The sequence below is a fragment of the Macrobrachium nipponense genome, chromosome 18, assembly GCF_015104395.2.
Source record: "Macrobrachium nipponense isolate FS-2020 chromosome 18, ASM1510439v2, whole genome shotgun sequence".
Classification (NCBI taxonomy): Eukaryota; Metazoa; Arthropoda; class Malacostraca; order Decapoda; family Palaemonidae; genus Macrobrachium; species Macrobrachium nipponense.
This window is the reverse complement of record NC_087211.1, coordinates 78,505,994-78,523,493: the sequence shown is the minus strand read 5'-3', so window position 1 is coordinate 78,523,493 and position 17,500 is coordinate 78,505,994. Positions and strand designations below refer to the sequence as shown.

General features: G+C 36.2%; 1 protein-coding gene across 29 annotated transcripts in view; it reads right to left on the bottom strand.

Moving 5' to 3' along the window:
• LOC135197228 (calcium/calmodulin-dependent protein kinase type II alpha chain-like) overlaps positions 1-17,500 on the bottom strand; it is a 751,907-nt gene that overhangs the window by 26,508 nt on the left and 707,899 nt on the right. For 13 of the 29 annotated variants that reach the window (XR_010310583.1, XM_064224289.1, XM_064224294.1 and 10 more), the window contains one exon: positions 12,466-12,813. The exons of the other annotated variants lie outside the window; for them this stretch is intronic. Coding sequence is in view for 12 of the 13 variants with exons in the window: in XM_064224289.1 (XP_064080359.1) it covers positions 12,466-12,813 (348 nt within the window). In the remaining variant the exon portion in view is untranslated. The remainder of the gene's footprint in view (positions 1-12,465; positions 12,814-17,500) is intronic. 29 annotated transcript variants of the gene reach the window in all.

Below are 17,500 nucleotides of genomic sequence, written 5' to 3'. Positions count from 1 at the left end.
AGCAGAACTCGAATTGAAAATACCTTGCAATACTGAAACTATATTGCTATTGTGAACTGTTCTGCCAATGATACATTGCAAGAGAATCTAAAATGTATTCACTTTTCATAAAATAAAACGTGGAAAGATTGCCGAAAGTGAGTCTGTATGTATGTATGTATTATATATATACATACATATATATACATGTATATATATACGTGTATATATATATAATATATATATAGATATCTATATATGATATCATGTATGCGTATATATGATGTGTGCGTGTGTGTGTAAAGGGGCAAGTTCATGTACCTGAAGAGAAAGAGACTATTTTCAGAGTAATCCTTTCTAATAATTACACAGTAGTTAACATGGAGTACGAAAGCACTTAAAAGTATAAGCAACGATTACATCAGGCAATTATCTAAGCATTGCATAAAGCATTTAATCTAACGGTTTGCAACACAGTCGCATTAGAGACACGAAGCTTCAGAACATTCTTTGTCATCACATTTGGCATCTAATTTACATGAACGCACTTCAACGGAACTAAAATTCACACATTCCAACCGGTATGGGTCGCAACAAGGACTAGTCCACCGACAACAGAGCATTGCAAGAGTGAGAGAGACAGGTCACATGGAAGAAGAGGAAGAAGACAATACGATTGACTCCATTTACAGCGACTCCACGTCTGTTCAGAGTTTAAGGAAATGATAGCACCCATTGAAAGCGACGTTTCGCACTAAGTTTACATTTGGCTTGCTTCCTCACCTGGGCGGGTGGCGGCCGCACACGCACTTCGCCAAGCCATAACTACACTGCCAGCGCCAACCCACACTTCCCCACCAGCATTTTGACAAATAAGGCCTATAATTGAACGGAGATCGAGGCTAAATGCGCTATCCAACTCCCTCTCTAATGCAGACCCAATCGTAATCACGCGAACGAACACCACCAGGCATTTCAAATCTACGCGGACGTCGTCTATTTCGATAACACTTCCTTAGCTCTGAGCCCCATCACAGGCAAATGCTCCATTCGAAGCAAACCTCTCAATGTCATATTCATTAAACATCAACTCCATTTATAGGAAAGGACCGAGGTATTACTTTAAAAGCAAACTCGAGCATCTCGGTCTATAGGAAATTATGACGGCATATTTATGGCCACAGCGAGACTAAAATAGATGAAAGGAAGAACGAGCCAGATGGTGGCTGCTTTGCACCATCTGAGGAGGAGGAGGAGGAGGGGAGGGGAGGAGGAGGGGAGGAGGAGGAGGAGGAGGAGGAGGAGGAGGAGGAGGAGGAGGAGGAGGAGGAGGAGGCGGAGGAGGAGGAGGAGGAGGAGGAGGAGGAGGAGGAGACTTCTCCACTTGATATTATTGATACTCGTCACCATGGGATGCAGGAGATAAAAGCTGATACTGTTTGTTTATCAATGTATATAATATTTTCTTTTCGATACGGTGAATATTGTAGGTACATTATTGTATAAATTCATTAACCTTAAAGACTAAAACCTGAGCGTATACGCAATAAGAAGAAAATTTATTGGGTGATGAAAAATATCATTTAATAACTTATCTTTGAATTGTTTCGTGACTGAATAAGCTGCATGTATAAATTATTCTGACGAGATTTCTTAAAAGAAATCAAAACGTGTCATTCCATTTCATTTAAAATCTGGATCCAAAATTTGTTTTCGTCACTCGACAAGTGAGTTATAGTATTGCTTAAGGTCCTATTTTTCAGCGGACACTGACCTTCAACTACGACTACGAGAATTTGGTATACAGAACCTCGAATTTGCACGCACATTCTGACGATAGTTTGTGAGCTTTAAGGCGCCACCTGTGTCACCACAGCGGCTCCGTGCCCCTGCAGAGCATATAATAAAAGTACACCTTTAAGGAGAAAAAATCCTGCCAAGGGTAAGCTTTTGAAAATGCTAGAAGTGTAGGTGCCTTTAATTTTGTTTTTACATCCCAAGTCTGCCTCAGGTACTGACCATAAATTTGTACTCCTTTGGCTTGTGATCATTTTATATGTCAGGCTCTTCATCAACTAAGATTAATTTTTCATTCCAAGCTGTTATCAACCACGCAACTTCTCTCGATGTTGGTACAGCAGCTCTCTTCTTCTCTCTTTTCTCCTTGATAAGTATAGCCATGCCACACTCGCTTTTGGGTGTGTTGCCTTACTGTTGACAATCAGGTTCCTTGTTTCTCTGTCCTTGTTTTGTCTTGGTTTGTCCAGTCTGCTATTCCCATAGTGTGTCTTGCTACTGGCTCAGGCCATGTATTATTTCCTTAGCTGTTAAGACTACTATTCTTCCATTACATCTTACTATTAGCTTTCATCGTGTTTCCAACATTGGGCTTAAACTTTAGAATAACCCTAATCCAAAAAAGGTATCCCCTTCTGATGTTTACCTTTATTTTCTGCTGTTTGATATTGTCAGCCCAAAGGATTCTCATGCATTTGCAACCAGTCTGTCTTATTTCCTTGTTGATTCTCTGACCTGGAAATTGGAGTTTACTCTGGTTGGTCTTTCCTTTTACAATATTTAAAACAGGACACCTGTCAACGCTGAACTAGTTTTTCATATCTTCAGTTATGACCCAGACAGTTTGTGCAAGGGAATCCAAGTTCTCAGCATTTTCACCATGAATCCTGATACCATCCATGGACAAGATGAAACTGAAGACTGTGACTTTTTCTTTTAAGCTGGTAGCCAATCTTATTTTTCACAATGGCCATGGTCATTAGTATCATGGAGACTGTGGACAGCAGTGGTGATAACGATTCTCCTTGGAAGATTCCTCTGATGACATTTACCTCTGCCAGTGCAGCTCCTGACGCTATTAGGGTTACCTTCCATTACTACATCAGAGTGGAGAGTAGGGTTACGGAGTTGTCTGTAGCTCTGTACATCTTCAACCAATTAATCAACCAGAAGTGAGGTATCATACCAAAGGCCGGCCTACAGTTAATCCATGTCAAACTTAAGGTTTGTCTCCCTTTATTTACAATTTGTCAATACCATTTTATTATTGGTCCCTGCTTCGTGTTTGTTTCATCCCTAGTTCTACAACTCTTCATTCACGATTCCAGTTAGTAATTTCCAAATGAATGGCAACCGAGTGATAGGTCGGAAATTACTAAATGCAGTCTTTTTCTCAGTCCTTGTGTACAACTGAAGTTTTGCATATTTTCAACAAATGCTTTATATTCTTTTGTTCTGCAAGAATCTGTAATTGCTGGGCAATTTTTCTTTCTGGTTAAACTGCCAATTTCTCCATTCTTTAGATCCTGTGGTCAATTTGCCTCTGGAATTGTATTTTGCTCTGCCTCTCTTTTTGTTAGTTCTAAAGATGGTCTCTTCTGGTTTGTGTTGGAGGGCTTGCTCTGCGTTGATGCTTCTGGTCTACCTTCAGACTTTTGGACTGAACTTAATTTCCTTTTTTGCTTGAACTCTCTGTTAAATGCCGGTGTTCTTCTGTCATCTGCACTTCTTTTCTAGGGCTCATTTGTTTTGCACAATTTTCCTTTTCCCATTAATGATTTCTTCATTTCACAACAGATATCTCTCTAATTCTTATGTAATGCATTTACCACCTTCCTGTTTGCTTGATGCATATTCTTCTTTATCTAGTTTGTGCTAAGGTGCTTATTTCCTCCATGTTTCCTATTTGGTTTCCATTGATACTGTGTCTTAACTGTACTTAACGCCTGGTCAGCTTCTCTGGTTTCCTCTTTCAGTAGGCGATGATTACACCCTTCCAGTTGTGGTAGCCTAGTTGTTGCATACTTTCTTTGTGCTACAGAATATCTCAGTTTAGGCATAAGGTTCATTTGTTACCTTGTTGTTTCCGGCATTCAGCTCTAAGTCATTCAATGGTTTAGTATATTTCCTTGTATATTTTTATCTATAATTTTTAAGCCATTCCTTTTTTTGGTCGGCAAGTCTTTGTACTGCAGTTTCTCTAATTACTCGTTGTTGGCTCAAGGGTGCTATTCTTTTTCTATAGCCTCTTACTGTAAATTACTAGGTACATGGCATTTCTACAATTCGGATTTATCCTATTTGCCTCATTTCCTTACTGATGTTGTGTGTCTTCAAGGTTGGTTCTGACTGTTGGCAGCATCATTTTCATTTGGTGTCTGAAAATTATGCACCCAGTAGACTTTTGATGACCAGACCCCCTCTGCCATACAACTGTTTGGTCAGATTTTTTAATGTACCCCTCCTATTCTACGAAGTCTATTGTCGTCGAAATTTTCAAGGAGTAATTTCACTTTTGCAGCTTCCATCTGATAAACAATTGTGGGACAATGTTTGTATGAAGTCATTACCTCCTCCTTCAGCAGCTTTTAGTTTCGCAAGTTTTTCCATTTTATTCATATATATATATTGTATTTACATACACACATACATATAGATTGTATGTATGTATGTATGTATATGGATATATATATAGATATATATATATAGGTAATATATATATAGTATATGAAACTAAAGAGAATAGACAAGAACTTTTGGAAAAATAAGATTTTCTATGGGGAAGTAGATGCAGAAACATGTTCATGAGCTAATGGTTCTCAAAAGAAAAGATTTGAATACTGATAGTATACCGTCTGAGATGAATGCATTCCAGGGTCAAATGCAGCAGCATTTGTTGGAGGTAGAGGACAGAAGAAAGAGGTTAGTGTAAGTGTGAAAATGCCTGAAGAAGTAACTGGTTTATTTGTAAGGAGTACTATTAACAGATTGAAGAATTGAATGAAAGTGACTTAGTGGCTGACCAGGGTGCGTCCGGTAAGGTAAAGGTTACGAAATAATAGCTTACGGGAATATCATTGTTGACCTGTATAAAGGTAAAGGTGATTGAGGACACTATAAGAACTACATTTCGATTAAGAAAGTAATACATATGCCAGAAGGCTTGACAAGAGAAGAGCCATGTGGGTTTTGACGAAGAAGAGAGTATGTGGAGAAAGTGCGTGTTATGATGTAACATGACGTCAAATATCTGAAAGCACAGGGGAAAATCTGTGAACGTAATACACAGCTCTGGAAAATTCTCATGACAGAATCAATGTAGGGGCGCTGTGGATGTATGGCACAGAAGATAAGCTGCTGAGAGTTCGTATAAAAGAAGAATTCTGGAAGTTGTTCATAAGAAGTATTGTTTGCGAGAATGACTGGGATGATCAGGAACATAGAAATAAATATACTTACATATGTAGAAAATGGTAAAAAAAAAAATAGTGTTGATAAAACGATGGGCAGGTGTCTTTTGAAATGGTACAGTGATGAGGACGGTATGTTGATTTAGAAAAAAATATAATTAAGAAGTGTTAGGAAGAAGGAGATGGGGAAGATTTGGAAATTGCTGGTTAGATGATATGGAAAAGGTAATGGAATGGAAAGGAGAGGCCTTAATATCGGGGAAGTGCAAAGTCATGTTTTCTACAAATGCGGTTCGTCCATGACTCAACAGTCAAAATATGGTATTGGCTGATATCTTGCTTTTCCTGTTAGAGAACACGACTTAATATCTAAATATATGTAGCATATCTTTACATGAGTGTCTGTAAATTGTATGTGTACATATTTACAACTGCATATAAGTACAAAACATGTTTTTATACGAAAAATCCTGCACAAAAATAGCAAGAATACATCATCGCTTTGTCAAGTTAAAACCATATTAATGTAAATTCCCATATTACTTTCTTAACATTTCACATAATCTTTTGTCTACTACCCCGTACAATGAAATAATTTTATAGGTAACCTAGCACCAAGCATCCTAAATAAACATTCATGTGTTCCACAAAATACAGTAAATAAATCCCGTAAGATATTGAAAACCTCGTGCTGAATAGAATAGTAATGGTATCTTCTATTCAAATGTTTCTTGCAATACAGAATGTCACGGTAATTCCTTGTTCCTAAGACATGATGATGGTACACTCCTCCTAATGGTTACTCTCATATTTTATCCGATTTCTCTATTACTTCCCTGTAACTCATGTTTTCTAACCACAAGTTTCAATATATAGGGCGTAGAGATTACATAAAAAAACATGGCATGACCAGCGATCACCGCATTGGCATCATGCCAGTCATATCTGTAATTTTAACCTGCTGTCAATACATTTCCCCTAATTTATATTTGCACTTGACAGCTATTACCTATCAATTTGTCATGCGCACCTCCTCTTACGTGAAAAAAATCTACTTTGCTGTTTTCTGCTACACATTTCAATGGTTCTTTTTTTATACAGAGGAAAGTTTCTAGGAATATTTAGAAATATAATGACAATGCTTTGATCTTATTTACAAGCATACTAAATCAAGTATATGGAGCAGGCAAATCATATGGCTATAGTTCAGTATCGTGATACAACAAATGGGTCATGTTTCCATCGAGTATCCCAGCAAAATACTTATGAAAATATGATTATTGTGAATTAGTATACCTTCCAACCACTTACCATGCAGTAAAATCTATAATTTTGCATACAAAACCCTATAATCAAATGTAATCATAAGTTCGTTTCTCTTTTACATATTACATTTCCTGAAGTATGCAGTCTCACCGAAAACATAAGCTGAGTAGAAACACTTCAATAGGAATACAATATAATTAAAGAGATTTTACTTGAAACAATCAAGACAAAATTAAATCACCTGCCTTGCCACTAAGGGAAGGCTCCATTAAGAGGACGAATGGGTTTCTAAAATTAATATACACTTGTTAACATACACTTACTCATCATTTCTGTTGACACTGAGAAAATATAATTCTATCTTGGAGCCAGGAGCAATAATATTAGAGGACCTAAACAGGAGATATTATGAAAATACTGCACGTGAGGATATTAAAAAGCCTAATAAATGATACATCAGAGGACAATTGATTAAATGATAGTTATTCTGGATAAACCCTTTTGTTGAATTACTCAATACTAGACGACCAGCAGGATATTTTACATCATATACCAAAGATAACTCAAGAGACAAAACCCGCGACCAAAGGGGAACATAAGTATGCTGATGAACTTCCTAATATTCAACACAGAAAGACGGAAGTGTTTACATAACCTGGAAAGACTCGTATGTTCTTTATTCAACCTATAGTATTCAATCATCAATATAATATGCACGCCTTGCCAGAGTTCTTAAATTTAAATATTCTCTAAACGATTATCATATCAAATTTATGCAAACATTGTCAGAACTAAAGCCTTTACTACTAATCATGGTAATTAGACCAGGCTCAGAATTCCAAAGTCTTGTAGTTTGGCAACATAGTGGATTAACCACCTCGACCGTCATTATGCTCCTATTTCTTATAACCCTTCCCTCTCCCAAACCAAAATAGTACAGGGGCTCATCGGCACTGGGGAAGCATGTTGCTCTGTGAGAGTTGTATAGGTATTTGGGAAGATCAATTAAGACTACTTTCAGTAGTCAGATTTGGTTGTATTTGTTGTATTTGCTCTGGTGACAAACTTTTATAAAAGTATAAATAACCATGAAGTTTACATAAACCTCTGGTGACTGGAAAATGTGCCAAGAAAGCTCGAATCAACTCCTATCCAAAAGTTGGGGAAAATAGTAAACCAATCTAGTACGAAGAGGAATTCTTCACATGACCTTTGAAGCACATCAGTGTTCGGCTGACTTATTAACTGCCAACTGAACGGTCACCCTCAGGTACTTATCACTTTTCGGCCACTAAGCTGTAACCTAAACAACCTACAAATGTGTGTAGTGTGACCAAGAAGTTTTCTTGAATAAAACCAGTGTTCTATAGCTGCTTTCTAGTACAGCCATAATTACAAGTCAATCTCAACCTCTTTAGTATTTTCTAAGACTGCTTAAAGGCTGATATTCAAGCTCTTAAATAACTTATATATCTTGCTTCCTGAAAGGAATTATGCTCACAAACAATTACTAAATACTTGTAATGTCCCACGTAACTACTAGTAAGATCACATTCAAGAAAAATCTTGACATGAATGTGAGTCATGGGTTATTCAAATTAATTTTGTTGCTGCCAATAAACTGGTCTGCTATAAGGAGCTTAGTAAACTTAGTTGCAAGCAACAATAGTTTGGTTTTAATTACGTTTTCAGTACGCCTACAACTATTGTGTGGTGTTCCCCTACATAGTCTTGTATCAATACTTTCGGTCCATGATTTCCTGTGCTTGTAACTCGGTTTTTAATGGCGCAAAAAATGTCAAAGTATTTTTTCTACAGTACCTGAAAACTTCTCAAATGTTGTGTTAAATCTAGGCATTTAATCATAATGCTTACTAGATCAAGAGAAACAGTGCAGTAATACTACAAGCTTCCGATGTGCTCTACCATTGTTAGGATATTCTCCGTCTGTTTCGAAGTCTACTGTATATTGTGATGTTTATCCACTATATAAAATTACTTGAAACAATAAAAAAATGGTTCCAAATAATTTTTTCATCTCAATGATAATTATTACAATGACCATCGGTGAAAAATTTCGTTTGGACATATCCTTTACAACCATGTTTTAGAATTTTCTATGGTGTCTTTGATGCTTAAGCTTCTATTTTAGGTCATGTACTTATTTCACATTGTCAGTACCAGCATGCTGCTAAGATGACTCAATGTCACCCTCCTCAATACCAGAGGTTTCTTAACCTCCCGACATTAAATTGTGGAAGACACTTCCTGTTGTTATGAATATCAAAGTTTTATAAGCTTATGAGATTTTTTCGATGGCATATGTGAAGATAAACTGAATGCAGTTGCAAAGCTTCGACTATGGAACAAAATGAGGTTACTTTCAATTGCAACTACTACAACGTTACACTCAAGGAAGGTGAGCCTCCTTTGCAATTGGATTCAGCTCCACTGCCTTGCACACGCATGCGCACTAGAGGCTTCAGAGAAATGTTCACTGAACAACATTGACTATTCAGTCTTACCGAGTTGGCCCAAGTTGAATGCACACCATAAGCAATGATGACTGAGGGGGATATTCGGTAATGCTAAATTCAGACCTAAGCATTGTCTTAATTTTTCCAACATATGTATTCACAAACTCATGTTTATTAAAGGGTAAAATGTTATTCTCCCTTTTAATTCGTTATTTTCACCTTATCTTGCTATACTTCACTTCTCTTAACAGTGTTTCTCTTTTCCTTATATGACCACCGTTCTGCGGGGGGCAGCCTAGCATGTTTTCGTATGTTTTACGTGATGAATTTATGGTTATTGAGAAAAAATATTAATGGTGATAAATATCCTGATTGCACACCATGAATATATTTACATATTCAGTAAAAACCTATCTGGGGCATACATAAAAGCTGTACCATCTGCCCACTACACGAACATATGGAGAGAGATAAATGGTCAGAGATAAACCATATGGTCAGAGATTAATGGCTGCACAATGCTGACAAATGAACTGCAGTCAGTGGAAATCAAGAGAACAGAATTATTACCATGTCACTTCTACCATCCTTTGTATATCCACGGTGGTGGTGGGCACTATCCCTCATGAACTGACCGTAATGTGAATAAAAATGATTCTGCTTTGAGACATTTACATGCCCAATAAATGACGACAGTTCAAGAGGAAGAGATTGATGTTTCATCTCAAAAGGATACGATCGACAGTCGCGTCTCTCTGTCTGTCCGTCTGATCCCCCTCTCAAGTGGTACTAAGAGGTACTAAGGAGGGCAGGGCCACTTCAGAGCTCTTGGATGGAGATGGTATAAAGGAGTAAGAGGGGAATTAGCATTTGTCCCTCTTCTGAGAGATTCCGTCAAAAAAGTCTGGACCATTTCATACACAATAAAAAATAGTACCGCTGATAACAAGGGTGTGATGAATAAAGCAGAAACATTATGCGGGAGGCAAGAACTGTGATTCGGCCCCTGTCGTAAGAGACCAAAACAAAATTTAAAACAGTATTTAACATTATGGGACATTTATGAATTCTAAACTTGGTCTAATTCTTGCGATAAGCAAACCAGCTTCAGTTACAACAATGATTTGTACCGTACACGAACCACCAGAATTTTGTTTGGTAATAAACAACAACACCCTCTACAGACAGTCCTTGTTTAAAGGACAGAATATCATCACTGAATAACAGAACCTTCTTTAGATATTAATGCTGCTCTAATTAAATTCTAATGTAACTGGCGTCATGTTACATTGGTCAGTCTTTTATATGAAAATTAATTGTGATAAGAAACAATGATGATTTCCAAAAAGTGAAACGACAGCTTGAAGATGCAAACTTTCATGAGCCTTATCGTGTTAACCAGAGTATAAATCCCAAAAGCACAAGATTAAATTATTCTCGTTACCTCCTAAGCCCTTGGAAATGAATGAAATCACAGGGGGCTCCTTAAACCTTACAGTCAACTATTCAGGGAACCACGTAAGTCATTTGGATCAATGGGCCACAAACTTATTTCTTGCGTGCTCAAGGTAAGGAAATAAAACATATGCCCAAGACAAAGCTCTTTAACACAACTGACATTGAATCTCTTATCATGTCATAGCTATTCAAAAGAGCCAATACTATACATATGCAGTTTTCTCTTATCTTTCAAACAAGAGGTTTCTTATTTTACAAGATTGGGGGAAAATATGTCTGCCTGGACCTGGTTATCATGGATGACTGTACTTATAAATTCTATCAAAGTCTATGTCACATACAACGTACCAAACAAAATCAAGACTGCAATACTGCTGGTCTGCTAATACTAGAGAAAATATCCCTCTGTGGTGGAGATAACCTAGCTCATTAATTAGAAATGTTTTACTAAAATCAACTTTCTGGACTGAAAATAACCAAACTGTTTATCTTCATTCTATGAATGACTGAAGAAATAATACTGATACCAACCCCCAAAAGTTTCTGACGAGGAAAAATTTCTGGGATGTCTTACTACTACACTCTGATGAAAACAACCTAAATCATGTTCCTATTAAAAATTAGTCTATTTTTGATTTGTGATTTTCAGTAATACCGAAGAAATTCAAATTTAGTTACCTATCAAAGTATATCATTTGCAAAGGATTACAATGAGAGAAATAAACAAAAAACTGTCATCTATAAACCTACGTAGCTATATTTAGATACGCCTGATTTTTACCAATACCGAAGATACCTAGCTGTGTTCCAATACTAATCATTAAAGGAACCTACGGCCAGCCTACGAATTCGTGTTTCAAATGAAAACAAAAATTGAGAAACCTGTGAAGCCAAAAAAGAAAGGATAATGTGAGCATCGATCCTCCGCCATGAACTCTGGCCACGACTGGGCACCTGATTCATGGGCGGCGTCGTCGAGAACTGAAGCAAAATCACATGACACGAAAACAAATATTAAGCAACACGAGTAAAGCAATAAAAGTAATAAATCAGATTTTCATATTCAGAACATTGTGATGCAAAATGATGTAACATTTTCTCAGCATAATGTAAGGACAACAAACACTAAGAAAATCGAAAGCAAGTAAAGTGAGAAAATGCAGACTCAGATATAGTATAATTAAAATGGCAAGACAAGCAAAAAGATGGTGTAACTGGTCATTTCAATCCATGGCCAAAAAAGCATTGCGCATCAAAGTGTCAACAAACCGTGGGAAATTCATGGTACCTATTATCTATTAATTATAAATGCTAGAAAAGAAAGACTGAAACCAGATGATGTTATATTTACTTTAAAAAGGAGCTGACAAGATAGATGTATATTTCCCTAACGTAACTTGAGTTTGTAAGTGTATTTTTGAAGCTGTGACTACTCAACTGTTTTTCAGGGAGACTGCCTCTATATATATTTAACATGAATAAAGCTCACAATAGCCAAGAAATAAAAAAAGGAAAACTCCAATCAAATATATATACAGCATCAAACTTTCTTACAAGTATTAAAACATACAAGAACAAAATATCAAAGAGCATATACAAACAAACTATGCTTCAATAACTGTACAATAAAATTCTGAGATAAAATGGATTGAAGCAACATTATATGTAATCGTCATGCTTATCAAAATAGAGCTCATCTTCTATTTTTTTTTCTAGAGGTCTTCTGAACAGTGCATCAATAATAAAATCTTCATAGAACACTCATGCTTTTAGTGAAAAATCTAGCACTCTATAGAAAATACACTCTTTGTTAGTACGGTGTTCTGTATATAACAACCCTAACACAGTTTTCTAACAAAGGAAATTTCAGGCATCACTTGTGTCAATGTAACTATGCAATACTGGCTAGTCTTCCATGATTAGCGAGCAGACAAGGGATTACTCATGTTCAATGGGTGATATGTCTTGCCCTTGCGCTGTTAGTTATAATGAGTTGTTAAAGAGCATTACCAAGTGACGGCAGTGCTCTTAAGGGTAGTGTGGGCGTGCGGGTCCACGCCAACATCACGCCCACTTACCGCTATTGAGATGAGTGGTGACTAGCTGCGAACTGTTCACCTGTCCACTACTGGGTTTGCGGTCTGGTCGTGTGGGCTCGGCGTTTGTGTCTGATCTACTTTCTTTACTTGTGGCAGAAGGATTGGCCGCTGTAGATGGTGTTGCAGGGGCAGTAGAGGATGCTGCAGCCGCAGCTGCAGCAGCCACAGCTGCCATCAAGCCTCCTGCACCACCACCTGCAGTTGAAGCTGGTTTCGCTCCTGTGCTACCGCCGCCACTGCTTCCTCCGCCCGATAATAAACTGTTCTTTAATCCCGCCATTGCGCCCACCACCGATGCTGCAGTCGTTTTGGTTTTGTCCTCTCCTCCTGTAGCAGCAGAATCAGTGACTTCACACGTTTTGCTAAATCCTTATTCATTAGCCAGGGAGGTAGAACGGCTCCAACAAATAACATCCACACCATATGGTGAAACATGCAATTCCTGGTGGCATTTGTGTCAATCCTACAGAAACACTAGATTCCATGTGCAGAGGTTTATTACTTCCAAGTTATTCAGACTGAGATCAACTGAATTTAATGAATGAAGACACGTTTATACAGATATGATTTATATATATGTGTTTGATTAACCAGACTCTAAATTGGTGTTGTTGACAACTATTATTAATATATATATATATATATATATATATATATATATATATATAAATATATATATATATATATATATATATATATATATATATATATAATATACATATCATATATATATATATATATATATATATATATATATCATATATATTTATATATACACCATACTCCTTTTCCCCTTAAATGGTGCCAGCAAGTGCTACCCTTCAAGTTTCTAAGTGTTTCTGGAACGAGGTTGCTAACCATCAAGCCCTGCCCATGGCTATTAGTCTATTACTTAACTGACTGAACTCAGCATGATTTCCTTTGCTGATCAAACAAATAGCTATAATTTTACAAGTACACTTTTAATTATACCTAAATGCTTTTCAGCAAATAATATTAGATTTTTTGAATAAAATATTGATTTACAGTCATAGTCTTACATAATCACAGTATCCATAACTAATGTGCTACTCTGTTTTCTTATCCATAAACAAATTATTTATTTACTCTTAAGTTATATAGATAGAGGTCCGGTATGAAGACCAACAAACAAACAACACAATAATATTAGTCATTTCCTGGAGGTTCTTCAGAGGAGTTGCAGCAAATATTCCAACTTTTCCAAATGCTGGGAAGGTTCACAAAGTCAGTTCACTTCACTGCCAAAGTAAGGTTCAGGTAAAGGGCACGGGAACATATACATCACAATACATGGGGCACCACATAAAAAATATTGCTTAGCAACAAACTGCTATTGTTGTCATACCAAAACACATTTTCCTTTTCCATTTGACAAAAGTACTTCATCACCAATCACAACAGTCAAGAGAAAAGTTCTGCTCTTTCACACAACAATGACTCAAGTACAATCCTCTCCTACCTAGGAACAAAGGGGTTTTCCTCTATGTAGTAATACCGTTTTGTACCAGTATAGCATACAAAAGTTCAACAAATATTCCTGTCTGCTCAGCATCCACAGAAGTTAGATTTTCTTCGTTGATATCTTGTCATTACCAATCTGTATGCTGACGATACACGCATCTACAGACACAAGACCGAATCCTACATTTTTAGCGTATATCTTCATCTATACCTAGTTTACACAGACTGATAACAAAAACATCTAAAAGAACAGAGGTCAATAATATCTCGAAAAAATGTTCAAGAAGAGTGCTATTAGAATATGCAATTAGATTTTCGTAGAAGTCTCGAATTGCAAAGATTTCTTTGTTTTCTGTTTCTATATATAGTTTACATCTACGCTAATATCTGTTGCGCCAAAAGACGACTGTGAGCTTCAGATGTTCGGATACAAAGTATGGACCGAGATGAATGGGGGAAAATAGTGTGTAGAAGGATGTCACGTACATATATATATATATATATATATATATATATATATATATATATATATATATATATATATATATAATAAAGGAAGAGGGTTAAAGTCATAATGCAGTCCTAAGGTAGAAAGCAGAATGAGAGAAAAAGAAAACGTGCCATTCAGCAAGGAATTAAGAGCTGATGCTCAGGAGAAAACTGAGCAGTGGTATGAGTAAGTAGAGAGTAAAGCCATAAGCATAAAGTTGGATTGCATGAATTTGAGGTACTTTCTCCAGTGCTAAAGCTCTTGCTCCCACGGTACTAAAATGAATAAGAAAACATATAATTTAAATCAGCAATGCTTTAAGTCCACCCTGATTATTGAAGGAGTAATTCCCATCCCAAATGATAATGGTCTCGAAAGGAAAAACAGGAACGTGTGTTACTTAGTAAAATAGGAATCAGCAAGTTTGACATTCAGTCTGACCCTTTAAAAAAAAAAAAAAAAATGTCGCCTTATAATACATTTCAACTATTCATTTACAAGTAGAAATTCCACCTTTGCAAATACTAATTACTAATCAGCGTTTACGAGAACAATTCGTTCTTCTAGGCCTAATTTCAAACATGGAACGTGGACAGCTTATTGGTGGGGAGAGGCACTATTGCGCTATTTTCATTTATACTACCATATGGAATTTTGTAGGGAGAGACGGAGAAAGAGAGCACAATCAGAGTGCATCACTTAGTACACAGTTTAAAAAAAACACATTCCTATAGAACCATCAGTTCATGAGGGAAGAGACAATTAATTATAAGATGTCAATTCTGAGAGCAACATAAATTTACAAAATCTGTGGATATGTTATAAAGTGATCACTTAGTGGTTTTATGCTTTTTCTTTATTCAGATAATATATTATATACAACGCTCTTAAAGGGAGTCCAGCCCTCACATAAAGAATGGTAATTACTCGTGGAATGAAAATGGATATTTATATGCAGTTCAGCCAATTACGCCTTAACTACAGATACCAGAGCACAGGGTCTGTCATAGATTATTTCAAATTTCCTCATATATTTCGCCTTAAAGAGGTTTTTCTTTTTCTTTTTTTTTTGTAACTCAGGGTAACGTTTTGATGTTTCTTTAATACATATTCATAGTAAAAAAAAAATTACTCCCGATGAGCGTATGTATTCCTACTTTGCTTGACCCTGTCAAAAATTGTGGAAGAAAATTTGTATACCTTGTATGCAAAATTTAATGCACCCGAAATGTACCGGACAAGTTAATAATAGCCATCGTAAATTTATGTGCTCAAAACATAAGTTGAAATGCTATGAACTCTAATTTTAATAGAATAAAGTACAAAACAAAAGAACATGACTGACGTTGATACCAACACTTTCCAACAATTATTAATCGTGGCTGTTAAAATTTGCATTTTATCCATGGTAAAAAAAACTACAAAATTCTCCTAGAATTCTATTCAAACATATGTAAAAAAAAAAAAAAACTTTTTTTTAAAAGCGTTAAGCACAAAAAAAAATGTAGCGGAATGAATGATAAATGTTTCAGATAAATAAGATAAATCATAACTTCCTTACCTAATCTTTTATGAAAACTGAGGGCAAACACTGTGTTTTATTCTAAAAAATATAGTAAGATATAACGGCGTGTTAGGATAATCGCCGAAAATTTAATCTCGATAAATATTTTACAAAACCAAGGTACTTGGTTTGGTAAAAATACTAGAGCATAGCCAGTCAATAAATTGTCGTGTCAGGAAGCTGAATCATGAATATTAAATGATAAATAGTCCCAAAAATATTTTTCAAATGTCTCACACAAGTGCATATATATATAATATATATATATATATATATAGATATTATATATATATTTATATATATATATATATATATATCTTATAATATATATATATTGTGACCTCCCAGTAATTTATGAATGTCTTCTTTACTCCATTTTTCTATATCTAAAGGGCAACAGTAGATCCCCTTTTCATTAGGTCATGAAAGTCTGCAGCAGACTTTTGCCAAGTACGAAATAGGGGCCCATTCAATGTTGTTGCAACCCGTCTTCAGAGCAGTATAAGCAAAACCTCAACCTTGAACCTAAACCTAAACTCAGCGTCCTACTGCATCTGGCTTGAGTATTCTGTGAACATCTGTGATTTCTCTGTATTTGTTTGTTTGTTTGTTTGTATGGTGTTTTAACATTGCATGGAACCAGTGGTTATTCAGCAACGGGACCAACGGCTTGACGTGACTTCCGAACCACGTCGAGAGTGAACTTCTATCACCAGAAATACACATCTCTCACTCCTCAATGGAATGGCCGAGAATCGAACCCGCGACCACCGAGGTGAGAAGCAAACACCAAACCAACCACGCCACTGAGGCGCTTTTCTCTGTATTTGTGTATCTTTTAGCAAGATGGGTCACAATTTGCTTTAATTCTGATGAGAAACCCAAAATGTGCTAATGCTGAACTTGCCAACATTCACTATTCATATTATATTTACACACACTCACACTGAAAGTTTCTTGAGAGTTGCTGAATTTAAAATAGTTTTTGCGAGTAGCAAAGTCTCTCTTTTATTGGTGTCCAGTAAAGGATAAAACATTAAGTCTATTGCTTGAATCGGTTAATGGGTATTAAAAGCATGGTGTTTCGATAAGTTACTTTAAACGTTAGAAAAAATAAACGTGTCTTTTTAATGAGCTGACAGAGAAAGTAATTGATTATGGGTGCTTGATTAGTTTGAATTTTAAATATAAGACTGTTCCCATTTTCCAACCAGCCATTTATTGTGGTTTCCATTACTTCCCATAGCCTTTATCTTGCTAAAGCTGACTGTGAGCATTCTCTCTCTCCATGCAGACTTCCAAACTTTTTTACTAGTTTCTGAAATTCTAATTACGATCACAAATCCCAAATTAAAAGCGAACAACCCATTTTGTACCTCTCATGACTTGCTTTCTTGTTTCACTTCTTTATACCTTCTTGTATTCTTTTAATCTATCCAGATGATATTAAACAGCCACAGAGACATTATACATCCTTG